Source organism: Salvelinus namaycush, chromosome 38, assembly GCF_016432855.1.
Source record: "Salvelinus namaycush isolate Seneca chromosome 38, SaNama_1.0, whole genome shotgun sequence".
In the NCBI taxonomy this organism is placed as follows: Eukaryota; Metazoa; Chordata; class Actinopteri; order Salmoniformes; family Salmonidae; genus Salvelinus; species Salvelinus namaycush.
The window spans coordinates 23,493,180-23,518,587 of NC_052344.1; the positions used below are offsets into that span (position 1 = coordinate 23,493,180).

At 43.6% G+C, this 25,408-nt stretch overlaps 1 protein-coding gene across 1 annotated transcript in view; it reads left to right on the forward strand.

Annotated features, from left to right (window-relative positions):
- The window catches only part of LOC120031925 (plexin-B2-like), a 58,033-nt gene extending 33,966 nt beyond the window's left edge, over nt 1–24,067 (forward strand). The window contains exons 19-26 of the mRNA XM_038977783.1: nt 5,559–5,695; nt 5,923–6,111; nt 7,737–7,845; nt 13,268–13,471; nt 14,232–14,411; nt 16,564–16,700; nt 22,015–22,115; nt 22,234–24,067. Coding sequence (XP_038833711.1) covers nt 5,559–5,695; nt 5,923–6,111; nt 7,737–7,845; nt 13,268–13,471; nt 14,232–14,411; nt 16,564–16,700; nt 22,015–22,115; nt 22,234–22,259 — 1,083 coding nt within the window. The 3' untranslated portion in view covers nt 22,260–24,067. The remainder of the gene's footprint in view (nt 1–5,558; nt 5,696–5,922; nt 6,112–7,736; nt 7,846–13,267; nt 13,472–14,231; nt 14,412–16,563; nt 16,701–22,014; nt 22,116–22,233) is intronic.
- The last annotated feature ends 1,341 nt before the right edge of the window (nt 24,068–25,408 follow it).

The window sequence follows — 25,408 nt, forward strand, 5'->3', positions numbered from 1 at the left end:
CGTTTGCTCTCTCGCTCTCTCGTTTGCTCTCTCACTCTCGTTTGCTCTCTCTCGCTCTCGTTTGCTCTCTCGCTCTCGTTTGCTCTCTCGCTCTCGTTTGCTCTCTCGCTCTCGTTTGCTCTCTCGCTCTCGTTTGCTCTCTCTCGCTCTCGTTTGCTCTCTCTCGCTCTCGTTTGCTCTCTCTCGCTCTCGTTTGCGCTCTCTCGCTCTCTCGTTTGCGCTCTCTCGCTCTCTCGTTTGCGCTCTCTCGCTCTCTCGTTTGCGCTCTCTCGCTCTCTCGTTTGCGCTCTCTCGCTCTCTCGTTTGCTCTCTCGCTCTCTCGTTTGCTCTCTCGCTCTCTCGTTTGCTCTCTCGCTCTTGTTTGCTCTCTCTCGCTCTCTCGTTTGCTCTCTCGCTCTCGTTTGCTCTCTCTCGCTCTCGTTTGCTCTCTCTCGCTCTCGTTTGCTCTCTCGCTCTCGTTTGCTCTCTCGCTCTCGTTTGCTCTCTCGCTCTCGTTTGCTCTCTCGCTCTCGTTTGCTCTCTCGCTCTCGTTTGCTCTCTCGTTTGCGCTCTCGTTTGCGCTCTCGCTCTTGTTTGCGCTCTCGCTCTCGTTTGCGCTCTCGCTCTCGTTTGCGCTCTCGTTTTCGCTCTCGCTCTCGTTTGCGCTCTCGCTCTCGTTTGCGCTCTCGCTCTCGTTTGCGCTCTCGCTCTCGTTTGCTCGCTCTCGTTTGCTCTCTCGTTTGCTCTCTCTCGCTCTCGTTTGCTCTCTCTCGCTCTCGTTTGCTCTCTCTCGCTCTCGTTTGCTCTCTCGCTCTCATTTGCTCTCTCTCGCTCTCCCTGATGTTTTAAGCTGGTCTGCTCCCAATATTTTCTCAGCAAACTACTAAGTGTTGTTCCGTAGCTGTGTTGTGATGATAAACTACTAAGTGGTGTTCAGTAGCTGTGTTGTGGTGATAAAGTACTAAGTGGTGTTCAGTAGTTGTGTTGTGATGATAAAGTACTAAGTGGTGTTCAGTAGCTGTGTTGTGATGATAAAGTACTAAGTGTTGCTCAGTAGCTGTGTTGTGGTGTTCAGTAGCTGTGTTGTGGTGATAAAGTACTAAGTGGTGTTCAGTAGCTGTGTTGTGATGATAAAGTACTAAGTGGTGTTCAGTAGCTGTGTTGTGATGATAAAGTACTAAGTGGTGTTCAGTAGCTGTGTTGTGGTGATAAAGTACTAAGTGGTGTTCAGTAGCTGTGTTGTGATGATAAAGTACTAAGTGGTGTTCAGTAGCTGTGTTGTGGTGATAAAGTACTAAGTGTTGCTCAGTAGCTGTGTTGTGGTCTTCAGTAGCTGTGTTGTGGTGATAAAGTACTAAGTGGTGTTCAGTAGCTGTGTTGTGATGATAAAGTACTAAGTGGTGTTCAGTAGCTGTGTTGTGGTGATAAAGTACTAAGTGGTGTTCAGTAGCTGTGTTGTGATGATAAAGTACTAAGTGGTGTTCAGTAGTTGTGTTGTGGTGATAAAGTACTAAGTGGTGTTCAGTAGCTGTGTTGTGGTGATAAAGTACTAAGTGGTGTTCAGTAGCTGGGCTGCTGCTGTTGTGATGATAAACCAGTGAAGGGGAATGGGATGTGACATGAGGTCTAACTGGTGGTCCCAGTGGGCTCTCGGTGGTTAGACGGTGGGCCCTGGGCGGTTAGACAGTGGGCCCTGGGCGGTTAGACAGTGGGCCCTGGGCGGTTAGACAGTGGGCCCTGGGTTGTTAGACAGTTGGCCCTGGGCGGTTAGACAGTGGGCCCTGGGTTGTTAGACAGTTGGCCCTGGGCGGTTTGACGGTGGGCCCTGGGCGGTTTGACGGTGGGCCCTGGGCGGTTTGACGGTGGGCCCTGGGTCGGTAGACGGTGCGCCCTGGGTCGGTAGACGGTGGTGTTTGTAACACCAGAGTTTGTAACGGGACAGATGCAGTATATTGTACAGTACATGTATACATACAGTGTGTTAACTGTAAAACACTTTGGATGAAAACATCTGCTAAATAACCATATAGAATGTTAACACAGTGGTCTATAATAATAATAACCATATAGAGGCCTCCCGGGTGGCACAGTGGTCTATAATAATAATAACCATATAGAGGCCTCCCGGGTGGCGCAGTGGTCTATAATAATAATAATAATAATAACCATATAGAATGTTAACACAGTGGTCTATAATAATAATAATAACCATATAGAGGCCTCCCGGGTGGCGCAGTGGTCTATAATAATAATAACCATATAGAATGTTAACACAGTGGTCTATAATAATAATAACCATATAGAATGTTAACACAGTGGTCTATAATAATAATAACCATATAGAGGCCTCCCGGGTGGCGCAGTGGTCTATAATAATAATAACCATATAGAGGCCTCCCGGGTGGCGCAGTGGTCTACAATAATAATAATAATAACCATATAGAGGCTCCCGGGTGGCACAGTGGTCTATAATAATAATAATAACCATATAGAGGCCTCCCGGGTGGCGCAGTGGTCTATAATAATAATAATAACCATATAGAGGCTCCCGGGTGGCACAGTGGTCTATAATAATAATAACCATATAGAGGCCTCCCGGGTGGCGCAGTGGTCTATAATAATAATAATAATAATAATAATAACCATATAGAGGCCTCCCGGGTGGCACAGTGGTCTATAATAATAATAACCATATAGAGCCTCCCGGGTGGCACAGTGGTCTATAATAATAATAACCATATAGAGGCCTCCCGGGTGGCACAGTGGTCTATAATAATAATAATAATAACCATATAGAGGCCTCCCGGGTGGCACAGTGGTCTATAATAATAATAATAATAACCATATAGAATGTTAACACAGTGGTCTATAATAATAATAACCATATAGAGGCCTCCCGGGTGGCACAGTGGTCTATAATAATAATAACCATATAGAGGCCTCCCGGGTGGCACAGTGGTCTATAATAATAATAACCATATAGAGGCTTCCCGGGTGGCTCAGTGGTCTATAATAATAATAACCATATAGAATGTTAAAAGGTCAGGACAGGGTCTATAATAATAATAACCATATAGAATGTTAAAAGGTCAGGACAGGGTCTATAATAATAATAACCATATAGAATGTTAAAAGGTCAGGACAGGGTCTATAATAATAATAACCATATAGAATGTTAAAAGGTCAGGACAGGAGTTTTTCCTTGTCAGGTCATGCAGTCAGGAAAACCTCCAGGACCAAAGTATGTTCCCTTATCACTGATGTCTCGTCTCTTATCCCCTCCAGGACCTAAGTATGTTCCCTTATCACTGATGTCTCATCTCTTATCCCCTCCAGGACCTAAGTATGTTCCCTTATCACTGATGTCTCATCTCTTATCCCCTCCAGGACCTAAGTATGTTCCCTTATCACTGATGTCTCGTCTCTTATCCCCTCCAGGACCTAAGTATGTTCCCTCATAACTGATGTCTCGTCTCTTATCCCCTCCAGGAACTAAGTATGTTCCCTCATAACTGATGTCTCGTCTCTTATCCCCTCCAGGACCTAAGTATGTTCCCTTATCACTGATGTCTCGTCTCTTATCCCCTCCAGGACCTAAGTATGTTACCTTATCACTGATGTCTCATCTCTTATCCCCTCCAGGACCTAAGTATGTTCCCTTATCACTGATGTCTCGTCTCTTATCCCCTCCAGGACCTAAGTATGTTCCCTTATCACTGATGTCTCGTCTCTTATCCCCTCCAGGACCTAAGTATGTTACCTTATCACTGATGTCTCGTCTCTTATCCCCTCCAGGACCTAAGTATGTTCCCTTATCACTGATGTCTCATCTCTTATCCCCTCCAGGACCTAAGTATGTTCCCTCATAACTGATGTCTCGTCTCTTATCCCCTCCAGGACCTAAGTATGTTCCCTCATAACTGATGTCTCGTCTCTTATCCCCTCCAGGACCTAAGTATGTTCCCTTATCACTGATGTCTCGTCTCTTATCCCCTCCAGGACCTAAGTATGTTACCTTATCACTGATGTCTCGTCTCTTATCCCCTCCAGGACCTAAGTATGTTCCCTTATCACTGATGTCTCGTCTCTTATCCCCTCCAGGACCTAAGTATGTTCCCTTATCACTGATGTCTCGTCTCTTATCCCCTCCAGGACCTAAGTATGTTCCCTTATCACTGATGTCTCATCTCTTATCCCCTCCAGGACCTAAGTATGTTCCCTCATAACTGATGTCTCGTCTCTTATCCCCTCCAGGACCTAAGTATGTTCCCTCATAACTGATGTCTCGTCTCTTATCCCCTCCAGGACCTAAGTATGTTCCCTTATCACTGATGTCTCGTCTCTTATCCCCTCCAGGACCAAAGTATGTTCCCTTATCACTGATGTCTCATCTCTTATCCCCTCCAGGACCTAAGTATGTTCCCTTATCACTGATGTCTCGTCTCTTATCCCCTCCAGGACCTAAGTATGTTACCTTATCACTGATGTCTCGTCTCTTATCCCCTCCAGGACCTAAGTATGTTCCCTTATCACTGATGTCTCGTCTCTTATCCCCTCCAGGACCTAAGTATGTTCCCTTATCACTGATGTCTCGTCTCTTATCCCCTCCAGGACCTAAGTATGTTACCTTATCACTGATGTCTCATCTCTTATCCCCTCCAGGACCTAAGTATGTTCCCTTATCACTGATGTCTCGTCTCTTATCCCCTCCAGGACCTAAGTATGTTACCTTATCACTGATGTCTCGTCTCTTATCCCCTCCAGGACCTAAGTATGTTCCCTTATCACTGATGTCTCGTCTCTTATCCCCTCCAGGACCTAAGTATGTTACCTTATCACTGATGTCTCGTCTCTTATCCCCTCCAGGACCTAAGTATGTTCCCTTATCACTGATGTCTCATCTCTTATCCCCTCCAGGACCTAAGTTTGTTCCCTCATAACTGATGTCTCGTCTCTTATCCCCTCCAGGACCTAAGTATGTTCCCTCATAACTGATGTCTCGTCTCTTATCCCCTCCAGGACCTAAGTATGTTCCCTTATCACTGATGTCTCGTCTCTTATCCCCTCCAGGACCAAAGTATGTTCCCTTATCACTGATGTCTCATCTCTTATCCCCTCCAGGACCTAAGTATGTTCCCTTATCACTGATGTCTCGTCTCTTATCCCTCCAGGACCTAAGTATGTTCCCTTATCACTGATGTCTCATCTCTTATCCCCTCCAGGACCTAAGTATGTTCCCTTATCACTGATGTCTCGTCTCTTATCCCCTCCAGGACCTAAGTATGTTCCCTTATCACTGATGTCTCGTCTCTTATCCCCTCCAGGACCTAAGTATGTTCCCTTATCACTGATGTCTCGTCTCTTATCCCCTCCAGGACCTAAGTATGTTCCCTTATCACTGATGTCTCATCTCTTATCCCCTCCAGGACCTAAGTATGTTCCCTTATCACTGATGTCTCGTCTCTTATCCCCTCCAGGACCTAAGTATGTTCCCTTATCACTGATGTCTCATCTCTTATCCCCTCCAGGACCTAAGTATGTTCCCTTATCACTGATGTCTCATCTCTTATCCCCCCCAGGACCCCATCCCTGAGACAGTTTCCCCCCTGAAGGGCCCTGCGGCTGGTGGAACAGTCATCACTATCTCTGGGAAACACCTGGATACGGCAAACAAGGATGATGTCATTGTCACCGTGGGCGGAACGCCCTGTAAAGTGTAAGGATGATCACACTTGAGTCTTCCAACCCCTGCAGTTTGCTGTCTGGACAGGTTGCCTGAGTCATGTCCTATTCAATTGTTCTCTCAAGGCCGACCTCTGAAATATATTAGCCATACAGTAATTGTGGTTGACTTGTTCCTTTGAGATTACCTTCTCTCCCCTCAATACTACGACCCCTGTTTGACCTTTCCCATGATGCTCTCTGTCCCTGTTTCTCCTTCAGGTTGTCGTTTGGCAGTGAGATCACCTGTGAGACAGGTGTATACAAGGGACAAAAGGTTCCATCGGAGCTCCTGAGAGTCTCAGTGAAGTATGGGAAGAACACCACCAAGGACGTCCCTGACTCCTTCAACTTCCAGTACTCTGAGAACCCCAAACTCACGGACTACAGCCCCAAGACAAGCTTCGTATGGTGAGTAGAGTCCAGGCACAATTCTCCACAGAGGGTTGAAATCAAAGCTCCTCTTTTTCTTTAAGCGAAGCTGGAGTTGAACGCAAATCAGTTTGAAGCGGGTAATGAAATGACAGTTTGTTATTGGACACATTCAGGTAGTGTCTCCCTCTTTCAAAACATTTCAAAAGGTTTCTCCTGTTTTGTGCTTCCTAACATGACCCTGATATATGGTGTTTTCGTCTAGTGTTTCAGTGGAGGCAGGAGGATTACGTTTGAGTCATTTAGCAGACGTCCTTATCCAGAGCCACGTAGTTAGTGCCGTCACCTTAAGATAGCTAGGTGGGACAACCACATGGGGCGACAGGTAGACTAGTGGTTAGAGCGTTGGACTAGTACCGGGAGGTTGCAAGATTGAATCCCCGATCTGACAAGGTAAAAATCTGTCGTTCTGCCCCTGAACAAGGCAGTTAACCCACTGTTCCTAGGCCGTCATTGAAAATGAGAATTTGTTCTTAACTGACTTGCCTAGTTAAATAAATAAAGCAGTCATAGTACTGGAAGTACATGTTTCCTCTGTCTATATCTTCAAAGTCACAGCTAGTAAGAGAGAAAAGAGTCAAGTGCGAGTGTTGGTTCACAAAATATGTTTTCAGAAGACGGACAGGGACTCTGTTGTCCTAGCTTCAGGGGGAAGCTGGTTCCACCATTGGGGTGTAGGACAGAGAAGAGCTTGGACGGGGCTGAGCGGGAGCTGCCCTCCCGTAGGGGTGGGAGAGCCAAGAGACCAGAGGTGGCAGGACGGAGTACTCTGGTTGGGGTGTAGGGTTTGAACATAGCCTGAAGGTAGGGAGGACCAAGAGACCAGAGGTGTCAGGATGGAGTACTCTGGCTGGGGTGTAGGGTTTGAACATAGCCTGAAGGTAGGGAGGACCAAGAGACCAGAGGTGTCAGAACAGAGTACTCTGGTTGGGGTGTAGGGTTTGAACATAGCCTGAAGGTAGGGAGGGGCCGGTCCTCTTGCTGCTCCGTAGGTAAGTACCATGGTATTGTAGTGGATTCAAGCTTTGACTGGAAGCCAGTGGAGTGTGTGGAGGAGCGGGCTGACATGGGAAAAGTTAGGAAGGTTGAACATCAGGGGGGCTGCAGCGTTCTGCTGAGTTGCACAGGTTTGATGGCACAAGCAGGGAGCCCAGCCAACAGAGAGTTGCAGTAGGATTGTGTGTTCTGTTGTATTGAGAGATGATGTGTGTGTTGTCTGGTGTTTCAGTGGAGGCAGGAGGATTGTGTGTTGTATTGAGAGCTGACGTGTGTGTTGTCTGGTGTTTCAGTGGAGGCAGGAGGATTATGTGTGTTGTATTGAGAGCTGACGTGTGTGTTGTCTGGTGTTTCAGTGGAGGCAGGAGGATTATGTGTGTTGTATTGAGAGCTGACGTGTGTGTTGTCTGGTGTTTCAGTGGAGGCAGGAGGATCGTGTGTGTTGTATTGAGAGCTGACGTGTGTGTTATCTGGTGTTTCAGTGGAGGCAGGAGGATCGTGTGTGTTGTATTGAGAGCTGACGTGTGTGTTGTCTGGTGTTTCATTGGAGGCAGGAGGATTGTGTGTGTTGTATTGAGAGCTGATGTGTGTGTTGTCTGGTGTTTCAGTGGAGGCAGGAGGATCGTGTGTGTGGGCAGTGGTTTTGACCTCATCCAGAGAGCCACCATGAAGGTGCTGCCCTCTACTGATGACGTCTCTCAGTCCCCTCCCATTGAGGTTAGTACACACTACTCACTACTAATACAATACACCTAATGTTATCATTCTAGAGTCCCCTCCCATTGAGGTTAGTACACACTACTCACTACTAATACAATACACCTAATGTTATCATTCTAGAGTCCCCTCCCATTGAGGTTAGTACACATTACTCACTACTAATACAATACACCTAATGTTATCATTCTAGAGTCCCCTCCCATTGAGGTTAGTACACACTACTCACTACTAATACAATACACCTAATGTTATCATTCTAGAGTCCCCTCCCATTGAGGTTAGTACACACTACTCACTACTAATACAATACACCTAATGTTATCATTCTAGAGTCCCCTCCCATTGAGGTTAGTACACACTACTCACTACTTATACAATACACTACATCTTATCATTCGAGAGTCCACTCCTTTTATACAATACACTACATCTTATCATTCGAGAGTCCACTCCTTTTATACAATACACTCCATGTTATCATTCTAGAGTCCACTCCTATTATACAATACACTACATGTTATCATTCTAGAGTCCACTCCTATTATACACTACATGTTATCATTCTAGAGTCCACTCCTATTATACAATACATGTTATCCATTCTAGAGTCCACTCCTATTATACACTACACTCCATGTTATCCATTCTAGAGTCCACTCCTATTATACAATACACTCCATGTTATCCATTCTAGAGTCCACTTCTATTATACAATACACTACATGTCATCATTCTAGAGTCCACTCCTATTATACAATACACTCCATGTTATCCATTCTAGAGTCCACTCCTATTATACAATACACTCCATATTATCCATTCTAGAGTCCACTCCTATTATACAATACACTACATGTTATCATTCTAGAGTCCACTCCTATTATACAATACACTACATGTTATCATTCTAGAGTCCACTTCTATTATACAATACACTACATGTTATCCATTCTAGAGTCCCCTCCTATTATACAATACACTACATGTTATCCATTCTAGAGTCCCCTCCTATTATACAATACACTCCATGTTATCATTCTAGAGTACACTTCTATTATACAATACACTACATGTCATCATTCTAGAGTCCACTCCTATTATACAATACACTCCATGTTATCATTCTAGAGTCCACTCCTATTATACAATACACTACATGTTATCATTCTAGAGTCCACTTCTATTATACAATACACTACATGTTATCCATTCTAGAGTCCCCTCCTATTATACAATACACTATATGTTATCATTCTAGAGTCCACTCATATTATACAATACATGTTATCATTCTACAGTCCACTCCTATTATACAATACACTACATGTTATAATTCTAGAGTCCACTCCTATTATACAATACATGTTATCATTCTAGAGTCCACTCCTATTATACAATATACTACATGTTATCATTCTAGAGTCCACTCCTATTATACAATACATGTTATCCATTCTAGAGTCCACTCCTATTATACAATACATGTTATCATTCTACAGTCCACTCCTATTATACAATACACTACATGTTATCATTCTAGAGTCCACTCCTATTATACAATACACTCCATGTTATCATTCTAGAGTCCACTCCTATTATACAATACATGTTATCATTCTAGAGTCCACTCCTATTATACAATACATGTTATCATTCTAGAGTCCACTACTATTATACAATACACTCCATGTTATCCATTCTAGAGTCCACTCCTATTATACAATACACTCCATGTTATCCATTCTAGAGTCCACTCCTATTATACAATACACTACATGTTATCATTCTAGAGTCCACTTCTATTATACAATACACTACATTTCATAATTCTAGAGTCCACTCCTATTATACAATACACTACATGTTATCATTCTAGAGTCCACTCCTATTATACAATACACTACATGTTATCATTCTAGAGCCCACTTCTATTATACAATACACTACATGTCATCATTCTAGAGTCCACTCCTATTATACAATACACTCCATGTTATCCATTCTAGAGTCCCCTCCTATTATACAATACACTCCATGTTATCATTCTAGAGTCCACTCCTATTATACAATACACTACATGTTATCATTCTAGAGTCCACTTCTATTATACAATACACTCCATGTTATCATTCTAGAGTCCACTTCTATTATACAATACACTACATGTCATCATTCTAGAGTCCACTCCTATTATACAATACACTCCATGTTATCCATTCTAGAGTCCCCTCCTATTATACACTACATGTTATCATTCTAGAGTCCACTCCTATTTTACAATACACTACATGTTATCATTCTAGAGACCACTCCTATTATACAATACACTACATGTTATCATTCTAGAGTCCACTCCTATTATACAATACACTACATGTTATCATTCTAGAGTCCACTTCTATTATACAATACACTACATGTTATCATTCTAGAGTCCACTCCTATTATACAATACACTCCATGTTATCCATTCTAGAGTCCCCTCCTATTAAAAAAATACACTACATGTTATCATTCTAGAGTCCACTCCTATTATACAATACATGTTATCCATTCTAGAGTCCACTCCTATTATACAATACATGTTATCATTCTAGAGTCCACTCCTATTATACAATACATGTTATCATTCTAGAGTCCCCTCCTATTATACAATACACTACATGTTATCATTCTAGAGTCCACTTCTATTATACAATACACTACATGTCATCATTCTAGAGTCCACTCCTATTATACAATACACTCCATGGTATCCATTCTAGAGTCCCCTCCTATTATACAATACACTACATGTTATCATTCTAGAGTCCACTCCTATTATACAATACATGCTATCCATTCTAGAGTCCACTCCTATTATACACTATATGTTATCATTCTAGAGTCCACTCCTATTATACAATACATGTTATCATTCTAGAGTCCACTCCTATTATACAATACATGTTATCATTCTAGAGTCAACTCCTATTATACACTACATGTTGTCATTCTAGAGTCCACTCCTATTATACAATACATGTTGTCATTCTAGAGTCCACTCCTATTATACAATACACTACATGTTATCATTCTAGTCCACTCCTATTATACAATACATGTTATCATTCTAGAGTCCACTCCTATTATACAATACATGTTATCCATTCTAGACTCCACTCCTATTATACAATACATGTTATCATTCTAGAGTCCCCTCCTATTATACACTATATGTTATCATTCTAGAGTCCACTCCTATTATACAATAAACTACATGTTATCATTCTAGAGTCCACTCCTATTATACAATACATGTTATCATTCTAGAGTCCACTCCTATTATACACTACATGTTATCCATTCTAGAGTCCACTCCTATTATACAATAAACTACATGTTATCATTCTAGAGTCCACTCCTATTATACAATACATGTTATCATTCTAGAGTCCACTTCTATTATACAATACACTACATGTTATCATTCTAGAGTCCACTCCTATTATACAATACACTACATGTTATCATTCTAGAGTCCACTCCTATTATACACTATATGTTATTATTCTAGAGTCCACTCCTATTATACAATACATGTTATCCATTCTAGAGTCCACTCCTATTTTACAATACACTACATGTTATCATTCTAGAGTCCACTCCTATTATACACTATATGTTATCATTCTAGAGTCCACTCCTATTATACAATACATGTTATCCATTCTAGAGTCCACTCCTATTATACAATACACTACATGTTATCATTCTAGAGTCCACTCCTATTATACACTATATGTTATCATTCTAGAGTCCACTCCTATTATACAATACATGTTATCCATTCTAGAGTCCACTCCTATTTTACAATACACTACATGTTATCATTCTACAGTCCACTTCTATTATACAATACACTACATGTTATCATTCTAGAGTCCACTCCTATTATACACTATATGTAATCATTCTAGAGTCCACTCCTATTATACAATACATGTTATCCATTCTAGAGTCCACTCCTATTATACAATACATGTTATCCATTCTAGAGTCCACTCCTATTATACAATACACTACATGTTATCATTCTAGAGTCCACTCCTATTATACAATACATGTTATCCATTCTAGAGTCCACTCATATTATACAATACACTACATGTTATCATTCTAGAGTCCCCTCCTATTATACAATACACTACATGTTATCATTCTAGAGTCCACTCCTATTATACAATACACTCCATGTTATCATTCTAGAGTCCACTTCTATTATACAATACACTCCATGTTATCATTCTAGAGTCCACTCCAATTATACAATACATGTTATCATTCGAGGGTCCACTCCTATTATACAATACACTACATGTCATCATTCTACGGTCCACTCCTATTATACAATACACTACATGTCATCATTCTAGAGTCCACTCCTATTATACAATACACTCCATGTTATCATTCTAGAGTCCACTCCTATTATACAATACACTACATGTCATCATTCTAGAGTCCACTCCTATTATACACTACATGTTATCATTCTAGAGTCCACTCCTATTATACAATACACTACATGTCATCATTCTAGAGTCCACTCCTATTATACAATACACTACATGTTTTCATTCTAGAGTCCACTCCTATTATACAATACACTACATGTTATCATTCTAGAGTCCCCTCCCATTGAGGTTAGTATACCATTCCACAAGTTCTGTTTCCTGCCAGTAGTGTATTTTAATCCCTCTAGTGTACACTACTCTAGCTGTGGTATTATCCGTGGCAGGTAGCTAGCATGTCCTAGTGTACAGTACTGTTGCTGTGGTATTATCCATGGCAGGTAGCTAGCATGTCCTAGTGTACAGTACTCTAGCTGTGGTATTATTCATGGCAGGTAGCTAGCATGTCCTAGTGTACAGTACTCTAGCTGTGGTATTATCCATGGCAGGTAGCTAGCATGTCCTAGTGTACAGTACTCTAGCTGTGGTATTATCTATAGCAGGTAGCTAGCATGTCCTAGTGTACAGTACTCTAGCTGTGGTATTATCTATGGCAGGTAGCTAGCATGTCCTAGTGTACAGTACTCTAGCTGTGGTATTATCCATGGCAGGTAGCTAGCATGTCCTAGTGTACAGTACTCTTGCTGTGGTATTATCCGTGGCAGGTAGCTAGCATGTCCTAGTGTACAGTACTCTAGCTGTGGTATTATCCATGGCAGGTAGCTAGCATGTCCTAGTGTACAGTACTCTAGCTGTGGTATTATCCATGGCAGGTAGCTAGCATGTCAACAGTGACTCAGTGAGTTTTATGTTTTTGTCTGTGACTACAGACTTCTCTGTGAGACTAAACACACAGTGTCCTGCCAGGAATGAAATATCTTTCTCTCTCTTCTCTCTCTCTGCCCCCCTCTCCATCCCCCCTCCAGTTCATCCAGTCTGCCGTACATAAGAACGACACAGTGCTGCTGTTTGACAGTCCAGCGGTGAACAGGTCCTCTGAGACCCAGTCCTTCAGGACCTTCCTCCAGCTAGACAACGTGGTAGAGGAACTGAATTTCTTTGAGTACCACGCCGACCCGTTCTTCAATGAACTGACCAAGAACATCATCACTGAAATCATCCTCGTCACGGTAAAGAACAGTAACACTACTCTTGGGTAATGGGGTTGTGTTGTCATGGTTACTGTTTGAGTTTTTTTGTTATTTCTGGTAATACTCGCTTATCGTTCTTCGTGGGCCAATGTGGCTTAAATGTTATTCTGCTTCGGCCTCCCGTGTGGCGCAGTGGTCTGTAGCTGTAGTAGCTGTGCCACTAGAGATTCTGGGTTCGAGTCCAGGCTCTGTCGCAGCTGGCCGCGACCGGGAGGCCCATGAGGCGGTGCACAACTGGCCCAGCATCGTCCAGGTTAGGGGAGGGTTTGGGCCGGCAGGGATGTCCTTGTCTCATCACGCACTAGTGACTTCTGTGGCGGATCGGGCGCTGTGCACGCTGACACGGTCGCCAGGTGTACAGTGTTTCCTCCGACACATTGGTACGACTGGCTTCCAGGTTAAGTGGGTAAGAAGTAGTGCGGCTTGGTTGGGTTGTGTTTCAGAGGACGCACGGCTCTCGACCTTCGCCTCTGCCAAGTCCGTACGGGAGTTGCAGCGATGAGACAAGACTGTAACTACCAATTGGACACCACGAAATTGGAGAGAAAAAGGGGTAACAAACAAACAAACAAATGTATTCTGCTTTGTGACTATGATGTCCCCCCAGAGAGAAAAGACAAGTATAGTGCATTGATATAATTCATATCAATATTGAGGTAATCATATCTGCTTTTACAAATGACTGCATATCCCTGCAGTCCAGAGATTAACAGCCAGCCACCTCTCTCTTTCTCTCCAGGGTCGTGGGTTCAGCAAGGCCATGACAGCTGAAGAAGCCCAGGCGTTCGTAGGAGATGCCTCCTGTAAGGTGACCATCCTGCAGGATGACAAGCTGTTCCTGGAAGCTCCGTCCACCCAGCCCAGAGCCCGCTCCAAACGCCAGCGCAGAGACACCAGCTCCGACCCTCTGGACCTAACGGTGACGACACTGGCCTTCTGTCTAAACCCAAGGCACAGAGAGAGAGGCTTCAGGCATTAGCACTGGACAAGCTGATGTCTCTCTGGCTCTCAACATGTTTCAGATAGATGCTAGTGTTCCAGTACAGTTCTATCTAAATCAGTGGTGTCCAAACTTAATCCAATGTCCTGTTGCAGACATTCACTTCAGTCAAGGCATTAAACCACCTGATTGAGCCATACAATAATCCTAGACTTGTGACCGGGACCACTCAGTCCTGACAGAGACATAACAGTATCAACACCTTGATGTATATCTGCCTCTCCACAATTATACACGTCTTGTAGCTCATTAGCTTTCTTCCATTTGCCTTTAACTGACTTGAACTCTCTTTCTGTCCATCTCTCTCTCTTTATGTCCATCTCTCTCTGTCTCTCTCTTTCTGTCCATCTCTGTCTCTCTCTCTCTTTCTGTCCACCTCTGTCTCTCTTTCTGTCCATCTCTCTCTCTTTCTGTCTCTCTCTTTCTGTCTCTCTCTTTGTCTGTCTCTCTCTTTCTGTCCATCTCTGTCTCTCTCTCTCTGTCCATCTCTCTTTCTGTCCATCTCTCTCTCTGTCTCTCTTTCTGTCCATCTCTCTCTCTCTGTCTCTCTGTCTGTCCATCTCTCTCTTTCTGTCCATCTCTCTCTCTCTCTTTCTGTCCATCTCTCGCTCTCTCTCTCTCTCTTTCTGTCCATCTCTCTATCTCTCTCTTTCTGTCCATCTCTCTCTCTCTCTCTCTCTCTCTCTCTCTCTCTCTCTCTCTCTCTCTCTCTCTCTCTCTCTCTCTCTCTCTCTCTCTCTCTCTCTGTCCATCTCTCTCTCTCTCTCTCTCTCTCTCTCTTTCTGTCCATCTCTCTCTTTCTGTCCATCTCTCTCTTTCTGTCCATCTCTCTCTCTCTGTCCATCTCTCTCTTTCTGTCCATCTCTCTCTCTCTCTCTCTCTCTCTCTCTCTTTCTGTCCATCTCTCTCTTTCTGTCCATCTCTCTCTTTCTGTCCATCTCTCTCTCTCTGTCCATCTCTCTCTTTCTGTCCATCTCTCTCTTTCTGTCCATCTCTCTCTTTCTGTCCATCTCTCTCTTTCTGTCCATCTCTCTCTCTCTCTTTCTGTCCATCTCTCTCTTTCTGTCCATCTCTCTCTCTCTCTCTCTGTCCATCTCTCTCTTTCTGTCCATCTCTCTCTCTCTCTCTGTCCATCTCTCTCTCTCTGTCCATCTCTCTCTTTCTGTCCATCTCTCTCTTTCTGTCCATCTCTCTCTCTCTCTCTCTGTCCATCTCTCTCTTTCTGTCCATCTCTCTCTTTCTGTCCATCTCTCTCTCTCTCTTTCTGTCCATCTCTCTCTTTCTGTCCATCTCTCTCTCTCTCTTTCTGTCCATCTCTCTCTTTCTGTCCATCTCTCTCTTTATGTCCATCTCTCTCTTTCTGTCCATCTCTCTCTCTCTCTCTGTCCATCTCTCTCTTTCTGTCCATCTCTCTCTCTCTCTCTCTGTCCATCTCTCTCTCTCTGTCCATCTCTCTCTTTCTGTCCATCTCTCTCTTTCTGTCCATCTCTCTCTCTCTCTCTCTCTCTCTCTCTCTGTCCATCTCTCTCTTTCTGTCCATCTCTCTCTTTATGTCCATCTCTCTCTTTCTGTCCATCTCTCTCTCTGTCTCTCTCTCTCTGTCCATCTGTCTCTCTCTCTCTCTGTCCATCTCTCTCTCTCTTTCCATCTCTCTCTCTCTCTTTCTGTCCATCTCTCTCTCTCTTTCTGTCCATCTCTCTCTCTCTGTCCATCTCTCTCTCTCTCTTTCTGTCCATCTCTCTCTCTCTCTTTCTGTCCATCTCTCTCTCTCTCTTTCTGTCCATCTCTCTCTCTCTCTTTCTGTCCATCTCTCTCTCTCTCTTTCTGTCCATCTCTCTCTCTCTCTTTCTGTCCATCTCTCTCTTTCTCTCTCTCTCTCTCTCTCTCTCTCTCTCTTTCTGTCCATCTCTCTCTCTCTCTCTCTTTTTGTCCATCTCTCTCTCTCTCTCTCTTTCTGTCCATCTCTCTCTCTCTCTCTCTTTCTGTCCATCTCTCTCTCTCTCTTTCTGTCCATCTCTCTTTCTGTCCATCTCTCTCTCTCTCTCTCTCTCTCTCTCCCCCTCCCTAACAGATAAAGTTTGGTAATGGCGAGTGGGTGGTGGGCTCAGTGAACTATGAGAGGAAGTATGAGGTTCCTTTGGCTATCATCATCCCAGCTATCATCGTCCCTATGCTACTCTTCCTAGCTGTGTCCGTCTACTGCTACAGGTACACAACTACACTTCCCATCAAGCACCACTCATGTAGTTGTGATGGGGGAGTTGTTTTTAGTTCACCCGGTGAAATGGGTGTCTGGACTTTACACTCTAGGACCAATGAAATAATCTCAAAAGACGCCAGCGACCTTGAAAGGTTTATTTGACAAGCTGGGGACAGTCAATCTTCATGTGGGGGGATTTACACGGTAGTCAACCACATACTCTACCTTGGGCCAGAGGCAGATAGCAGGAAGTTGGTGGTGCCATCTACCTGTAGACCACTTGTTCTCAACCTTGCACATACAGTTCCATGGGCAGGTCATCTAGGGCAACATAAGACCTATCTTAGGCTAGGCTCCCGTTTCTTTTGGCCCTCCATGTATACTGATGTACAAACAAACTACAAAACATGCCCCACGTGCCAGAAAACCAGTGCTGTCCGTAGGTCTGACCGGGCTCCTCTATGTTCACTGCCAGTTATCTCTACCCCATTCAAGAGAATTGCAAAGGACATTGTTGGACCCTTGGAGAAGAGTAGCGCAGGTTACAAGTATATATTGGTGATCTGTGACTATGCCACCCGGTTCCCAGAAGCCTTCCCACTCCGTTCCATAACCACTCCAAAAATAATCAGTGCTCTTGTTCAGCTCTTCTCTCGTGTAGGAATCCCGACGGACCAAGGGACAAACTTCACCTCGCGACTGATGGTTCAACTCCACCGACAGCTGGGCATTACCCTTGCTGCTTTTTGCTTACAGGGAGGTGCCTCAGGCATCGACAGGTTTCTCGCCATTCGAACTCCTCTATGGATGGCCAGTGCAGGGACCACTGGACCTGCTGAAGAAGTGCTGGGAAGGTTCCCTGGTAGCTACCTCAGGACAGGGGATTGTCCAGTATGTCCTCCAGATGCGAGACAGGCTGGAGCGGTACCGAGAGGAAGCTAGGGCAAACCTTCAGCAGGCCCAGAAGAGAGGGTATGACCAGCACGCTCGCCACAGAGTTTGAGCCAGGACAGAAAGTCCTGCTCCTTCCTCCCTCGTCTACCAGCAAGCTCCTTGCGCAGTGGCAAGGGCAGTACCTAATCGGGAGGAAGATGGGCCCGGTGACCTACGAGGTGCTGCACCCGGACAAGGGTAAGGAGAAGCAAACCTACCATGTGAACCTCCTCAAGGCCTGGGAGGAGAAAGAGGAACTCTCCAAGGGAAAGTCCTTTCTGGTCCGCAGAATAGAAGAAGAGGATGAGTCGAATGGGGTCACAGAGGCATGGAAAGGACGAGCAGAGGTCATACTGGCTCACCTAGAAGAAAATGAGCAAGATGAGCTGAAGCAGCTGTTTGGCAAGTATCCGGACCTCTTCAGTCAGAGGCCAGGAAGAACCGAAGTCCTAGAACACGTCATTCGTTTGAAGCATGGCCAGAACCCTGTCCGCCAGCATCCTTACCGTGTGCCTGAGAGGCTGGTGGTAGCCCTCAAGGAAGAGCCACACCATGATAGAAATGGATGTTGTCGAGCCATCCTTCAAGTGAATGGAGCAGCCCTATTGTCATTGTACCAAAGAAGGATGGCTCTTTGCGCGTCTGCATGAACTTCTGTAAGGTGAATGCCATCTCCCAGTTTGATGCCTACCCCATGCCCCGCATTGACGACTTGCTGGAGAGAATAGGTAGAGCTCATTACATCACCACATTGGATCTCTGCAAAGGGTACTGGCAGGTGCCCCTGGACGAACAATCCAAGGCCTACACTGCGTTCCGGACACCGATGGGCCTGTTCCAGTTCAAGGTCATGCCGGTTGGCCTTCATGGGGCCCCTGCAACTTTCCAGAGGCTGATGGACAAGGTCCTCCAGGACTGTGACGATTACTGTGCTGCTTACTTGGACGACATGGTGATCTACAGCCACTCCTGGGAGGAGCACATACAGCATCTTAGCAGAGTCCTGGGGCAGATCCATGATGCAGACCTCACGCTTAACCTCTCTTGGGCACGTGAGACGGTAGCGTCCCACCTCTTCAACAGCCAGTGAAACTGCTGGGCGCCAAATTCAGATACAGAAATACTCATTATAAAAATTCAGAAAACAAAACATATTTTACATAGCTTTAAAGATTAACTGCTTGTGAATCCAACCACGGTGTCAGATTTAAAAAATGCTTTACGGTGAAAGCATACCTCAGGTTGTTTTTAGCCTAAATAATCGATAAAAGTTCAACCGGACAATAACGTTGTCAATTTAAAAGGTAAACAAGAAACGCACTGTCTCGGTCTTGCGCAGGACAAAGCTCTGTGACACTGCAGGGTCCACTCATTCAGACTGCTCTTACTTCTTCATTTTTCAGAATACAAGCCTGAAACAATTTCTGAATACTGTTGACATCTAGTGGAAGGCATAGAAACTGCATTTTGAGTCCTAAGTCAATGGATACTGTATTGGCATTGAATAGAAAACTACAAAACCAACAAAATAAATACTTCCTGAATGGATTTTTCTCAGGTTTTTGCCTGACAAATTAGTTCTGTTATACTCACAGACACTATTTTAACAGTTCTGGAAACTTTAGAGTGTTTTCTATCCAAATCTACCAGTTATATGCATATAATATATTCTGGGCCCGAGATGCAGGCAGTTTAATTTGGGCATGCATTTCATCCAAAATTCCGAATGCTGCCCCCTACCCTAGAGAAGTTAACCTCCTGAAGTGTGAGTGGGCGAAACAGGAGACAAAGTACCTGGGTTACCAGCTGGGTATGGGTGAAGTTCGGCCTCAGGTGGACAAAGTGGAGTCCATCAAGAACAGCCCTCAACCCAGAACCAAGACACAGGTGAAGTCCTTCCTAGGTCTGGCAGGGTTGTACCGGAGATTCATCCCGCAGTTTTCAACCATCGCTGTCCCTCTGACCAACCTCACTTCAAAGGTGGCCAGCAACCCTGTGAAGTGGACTGAGGAGTGTGAGGAAGCCTTCATGATGCTGAAAAAACGACTGTGCTCATTCCCTGTTCTCCAGACCCCTGATTTTCAGAAGAGGTTTCTCGTGCAGGTGGACGCTTCGGCTGTGGGAATTGGAGCTGTACTGGCCCAAGGAGAGCCAGGAGAAGAGCTTCCTGTGCTGTACCTGAGCCAGAAGCTGTTGCCCAGGGAAAAGGTATTCGAGAAGAAGTGCCTGGCTATAAAGTGGGCCCTAGATAGCCTCTGTTACTACCTTCTTGGGAGGGAATTTGACCTGCACACGGACCACAGAGCACTGACCTGGATCCAGACCATGAAGGACCGGAATTCTCGTGTGACCAGGTGGTATCTGGAGCTCCAGCCCTTCAGGTTCTGTGTCCGTCACAAGGCAGGAAAAGAAAACGTCACGGCGGACTACCTATCAAGGCTCCCGAACCTAGTCGCTTCAGGAGAGGAGGAAGGTAATGTGACGTAGAAGTCCGTCACTGGCCGCGGGCAGCATTTGGTACTTTAACGCACACACACATTCATCACTCCTCCCTGCTCCGTTATCAGATAAGTTAACAATGTGGGTTGACACACAAGTTAACTTCTCTATCTTAGTACATACATTTCACACTTACGTCAGTAACCGGTTATGGTATAAAGAAATAAACAAGTGTTCATATTTAATATAGGCAATATTTATTATACTTATCGATGTTATGGATGAGTGCTTTGTTTGTTTGTTTGTTTGTTCTGTTCCTTTCTCTCTCCATCTCTGTATTTTCCAGGTATGCTGGGTAAGGACCCAAGCTAAGGGAATTGGGCTGACTTTGTAGTGCCTGACCCGAATGGCTCGTTAATGTAAATGTACATATTGAAAGACACTATGTCAGTAGTGATGTAATTTTGTAAATGTTATATTGGGATATTGTTTCATAAAAAACGTGTTGCAATGTATATACTTTAGTATGTTTATTTGAATGGAAAATGTAGGTTTGAATAGTTAATTGCTTAATTAATTAATGTTAATTGTTCTGAGGGGAGGGGCTACCCCTACAAAAGGAGCCTCTCTTTCAGTTCATGGAGAGGAATTTTGGATTGAGCTGTGGATGGGGCAGCATTGTTTTTAGCTGGCACATATGGTATATGTTTGATGGCAGTACTGTTGTTTTTGTTCCGGAATCACTATATAAATAAACACCCTTGCACAGAAGAACTTTTGCGGCTCCGCCATCTTTTTATTTTGATAGAGGTTAGGTTTTCCAGTTTAGCCTTCTGGCCTACTCTGTGACAAATGTCACTCCTGTTCCTATGTGTTAGTAGTCTAATGGACTGCTCCTGTGTGTTAGTAGTCTAATGGACTGTCCCTGTGTGTTAGTAGTCTAATGGACTGTTCCTGTGTGTTAGTAGTCTAATGGACTGTTCCTATGTGTTAGTAGTCCAATGGACTGTTCCTGTGTGTTAGTAGTCTAATGGACTGTTCCTGTGTGTTAGTAGTCTAATGGACTGTTCCTGTGTGTTAGTAGTCTAATGGACTGTTCCTGTGTGTTAGTAGTCTAATGGACTGTTCCTGTGTGTTAGTAGTCTAATGGACTGTTCCTGTGTGTTAGTAGTCTAATGGACTGTTCCTGTGTGTTAGTAGTCTAATGGACTGTTCCTATGTGTTAGTAGTCTAATGGACTGTTCCTATGTGTTAGTAGTCTAATGGACTGTTCCTGTGTGTGGTCCCGTGTGGCTCAGTTGGTAGAGCATGGCGCTTGCAATGCCAGGGTTGTGGGTTCAATTCCCACGGGGGGACCAGGATGAATATGTATGAACTTTCCAATTTGTAAGTCGCTCTGGATAAGAGCGTCTGCTAAAATGACTTAAATGTAAATGTAGTAGTCTAATGGACTGTTCCTATGTGTTAGTAGTCTAATGGACTGTTCCTGTGTGTTAGTAGTCTAATGGACTGTTCCTGTGTGTTAGTAGTCTAATGGACTGTTCCTGTGTGTTAGTAGTCTAATGGACTGTCCCTGTGTGTTAGTAGTCTAATGGACTGTTCCTGTGTGTTAGTAGTCTAATGGACTGTTCCTGTGTGTTAGTAGTCTAATGGACTGTTCCTATGTGTTAGTAGTCTTTTTATTTTATTTATTTATTTTACCTTTATTTAACTAGGCAAGTCAGTTAATAACAAATTCTTATTTTCAATGATGGCCTAGGAACAGTGGGTTAACTGCCTTGTTCAGTGGTAGAATGACAGATTTGTTCCTTGTCAACTCGGGGATTTGAACTTGCAGCCTTCGGTTACTAGTCCAACGCTCTAACCACTAGGGTACCCTGCCACCCCACTCTAATGGACTGTTCCTGTGTGTTAGTAGTCTAATGGACTGTTCCTACATGTTGATGACAGGAGGAAGCGCCAGCGGGCAGAGAGAGAGTATGAGAAAGTAAAAATCAAGTTGGAGAATCTGCAGGAGAGCGTGCGAGACCGCTGGAAGGTGGAACTCACAGGTATGTTCCGGTATAGGTAGTTCACACACACACCACATACACTACTATAACATTACACACACACTGGTAATGTGGAATGTTCCTATGTGTTAATGACTGATGGTGTGCTTGCTGACAGTGTGTGAGCCTACATGTCAGCCCTGACGAAGGAAGCGAACATGCCGTCTTCGTTCTCCAGAAGGGTCTCTGGTTTGTCGATCTCCAAGATGTTCCCTCGCTTTATCACGATCACCAGGTCAGCTTCCAGGATGGCGTGGACACGATGCTGCATGAAGAACACACACACAGACGCACGCACACAGACATTACATTTGATTGTGTGTTGAATTACACAAACAAAGAGGAAGGGATGCAATGCAGCTTTGATTTGTAATGTAGCCAGACAGACAGAGATAAACTGTGCTGAGAAAAAATAACAGATACCTGAAACTATTTTAATGTTGTCTTATCTCACAACCCCAAGAGTCATCCTCCAAGAGCCAACTGCTAAGATTAGATGTAGTAGCCCTCTTTAACCCCGAGACAGATTAGATGTAGTACCCCTCTTTAACCCCCAGACAGATTACATGTAGTATCCCTCCTTAACCCCCAGACAGATTAGATGTAGTATTCCTCCTTAACCCCAGACAGATTACATGTAGTATCTCTCTTTAACCCCCAGACAGATTAGATGTAGTATCTCTCTTTAACCCCCAGACAGATTAGATGTAGTATTCCTCCTTAACCCCGAGACAGATTAGATGTAGTATCCCTCTTTAACCCCCAGACAGATTAGATGTAGTATCCCTCTTTAACCCCCAGACAGATTAGATGTAGTATCCCTCTTTAACCCCCAGACAGATTAGATGTAGTATCCCTCTTTAACCCCCAGACAGATTAGATGTAGTATCCCTCTTTAACCCCCAGACAGATTAGATGTAGTACCCCTCTTTAACCCCCAGACAGATTAGATGTAGTATCCCTCTTTAACCCCCAGACAGATTAGATGTAGTATCCCTCTCTTTAACCCCAAACAGATTAGATGTAGTATTCCTCCTTAACACCCAGACAGATTAGATGTAGTATCCCTCTTTAACCCCCAGACAGATTAGATGTAGTATCCCTCTTTAACCCCCAGACAGATTAGATGTAGTATTCCTCCTTAACCCCGAGACAGATTAGATGTAGTATCCCTCCTTAACCCCCAGACAGATTAGATGTAGTATCCCTCTTTAACCCCCAGACAGATTAGATGTAGTATCTCTCTTTAACCCCAGACAGATTAGATGTAGTATCCCTCTCCTTAACCCCAGACAGATTAGATGTAGTATCTCTCTTTAACCCCAGACAGATTAGATGTAGTATCCCTCTCCTTAACCCCAGACAGATTAGATGTAGTATCCCTCTCTTTAACCCCAGACAGATTAGATGTAGTATCCCTCCTTAACCCCAGACAGATTAGATGTAGTATCCCTCTTAAACCCCCAGGCAGATTAGATGTAGTACCCCTCCTTAACCCCCAGACAGATTAGATTTATTATCCCTCTTTAACCCCAAACAGATTAGATGTAGTATTCCTCCTTAACCCCCAGACAGATTAGATGTATTATCCCTCTTTAACCCCAAACAGATTAGATGTAGTATTCCTCCTTAACACCCAGACAGATTAGATGTAGTATCCCTCTTTAACCCCCAGACAGACTAGATGTAGTATTCCTCCTTAACCCCCAGACAGATTAGATGTAGTATCCCTCTTTAACCCCCAGACAGATTAGATGTAGTATCCCTCCTTAACCCCCAGACAGATTAGATGTAGTATCCCTCTTTAACCCCCAGACAGATTAGATGTAGCATCCCTCTTTAACCCCCAGACAGATTAGATGTAGCATCCCTCTTTAACCCCCAGACAGATTAGATGTAGTATCCCTCTTTAACCCCCAGACAGATTAGATGTAGCATCCCTCTTTAACCCCTAGACAGATTAGATGTAGCATCCCTCTTTAACCCCTAGACAGATTAGATGTAGTATCCCTCTTTAACCCCCAGACAGATTAGATGTAGTATCTCTTTAACCCCAGACAGATTAGATGTAGTACCCCTCTTTAACCCCCAGACAGATTAGATGTAGTATCTCTCTTTAACCCCCTGACAGATTAAATGTAGTTTCTCTCTTTAACCCCCAGACAGATTCGATGGTATCCCTCTTTAACCCCAGACAGATTACATGTAATATCCCTCCTTAACCCTGATGAGGAAATTTGTTTCCTATATGTTCATTAAACAATTTAATTATACAAAGCAAACACTCTGTCCGTTTCTAAGAATTTGTAAGATCCTTATTTGCATAAAATAGACATAGACCCGTGTCCAAATTAATCAATAGCGTTTATTCTTGAGAGATCTCTGACGTGCATATACAAAACCGTTCTTTTTATCCCTTCTATTTGTAACGCACATACATACACACTAATCTGGATTATCTCCTGAAGCCTTTTACCACAGCTTATTACCACTTAGCTGACAGTTCCAGTCCCCCCCCCCAGATACGGAAAACCTGTAGGGGCTTGAGCTGTCTTCCCTTATCTCCACAGAGTTATAGCTTAGTCGGTTCAAACATAGGTTAATGATCCATTTAGTTTTCTTTAGGCACACACACAGACATTCCTTTCTACCCCCCTACATGCTACCTAACAAATAATCCTAATGGTTAAGTTTCTGGGTAGAATTATTTAATCATTTATATTAAACCTTTATAAAATATCCTAACAATCCACCCTTAATGACTAAATAAGGGTCATTATATCAAACACTATATGTAAACATTAATTTTATACAAGAATATACCAAAACAATACATGTATTTACATTTGATTTATCCATTATACTCAAAATCAACCACACAAAAAAAACAATATATGTATTTACATTGACTGTTCCAGGCCTACATCAGAATCATAACTCTTTTTGTCAGAATTTTCGTTATAATCTTCATTAAAACAAACAGTCTAAACATAAAAACAAGAAGAGACCTAAACATTTAAAAATGGTTTCATACCACATAGGCTCTGCGTATGTGAAGGAGCCGGATCCATCCTCTGTCTGGGAACATGTATTCATCATTCATTCCACTGGTCAGAACTTGGGATCAGTCTGTATTTCACCATCTGTTGTGTCATCGATTTCTCCAGAATCTTAGAAATGAGACCTTTCACGCACGAATAAAACAGCATTCACACAGAACCAAAACACTCATACAGGTGAAAGTGGCCCACAACACAGTGATTATGACAATTTTCCATGTCCCAAACATACTG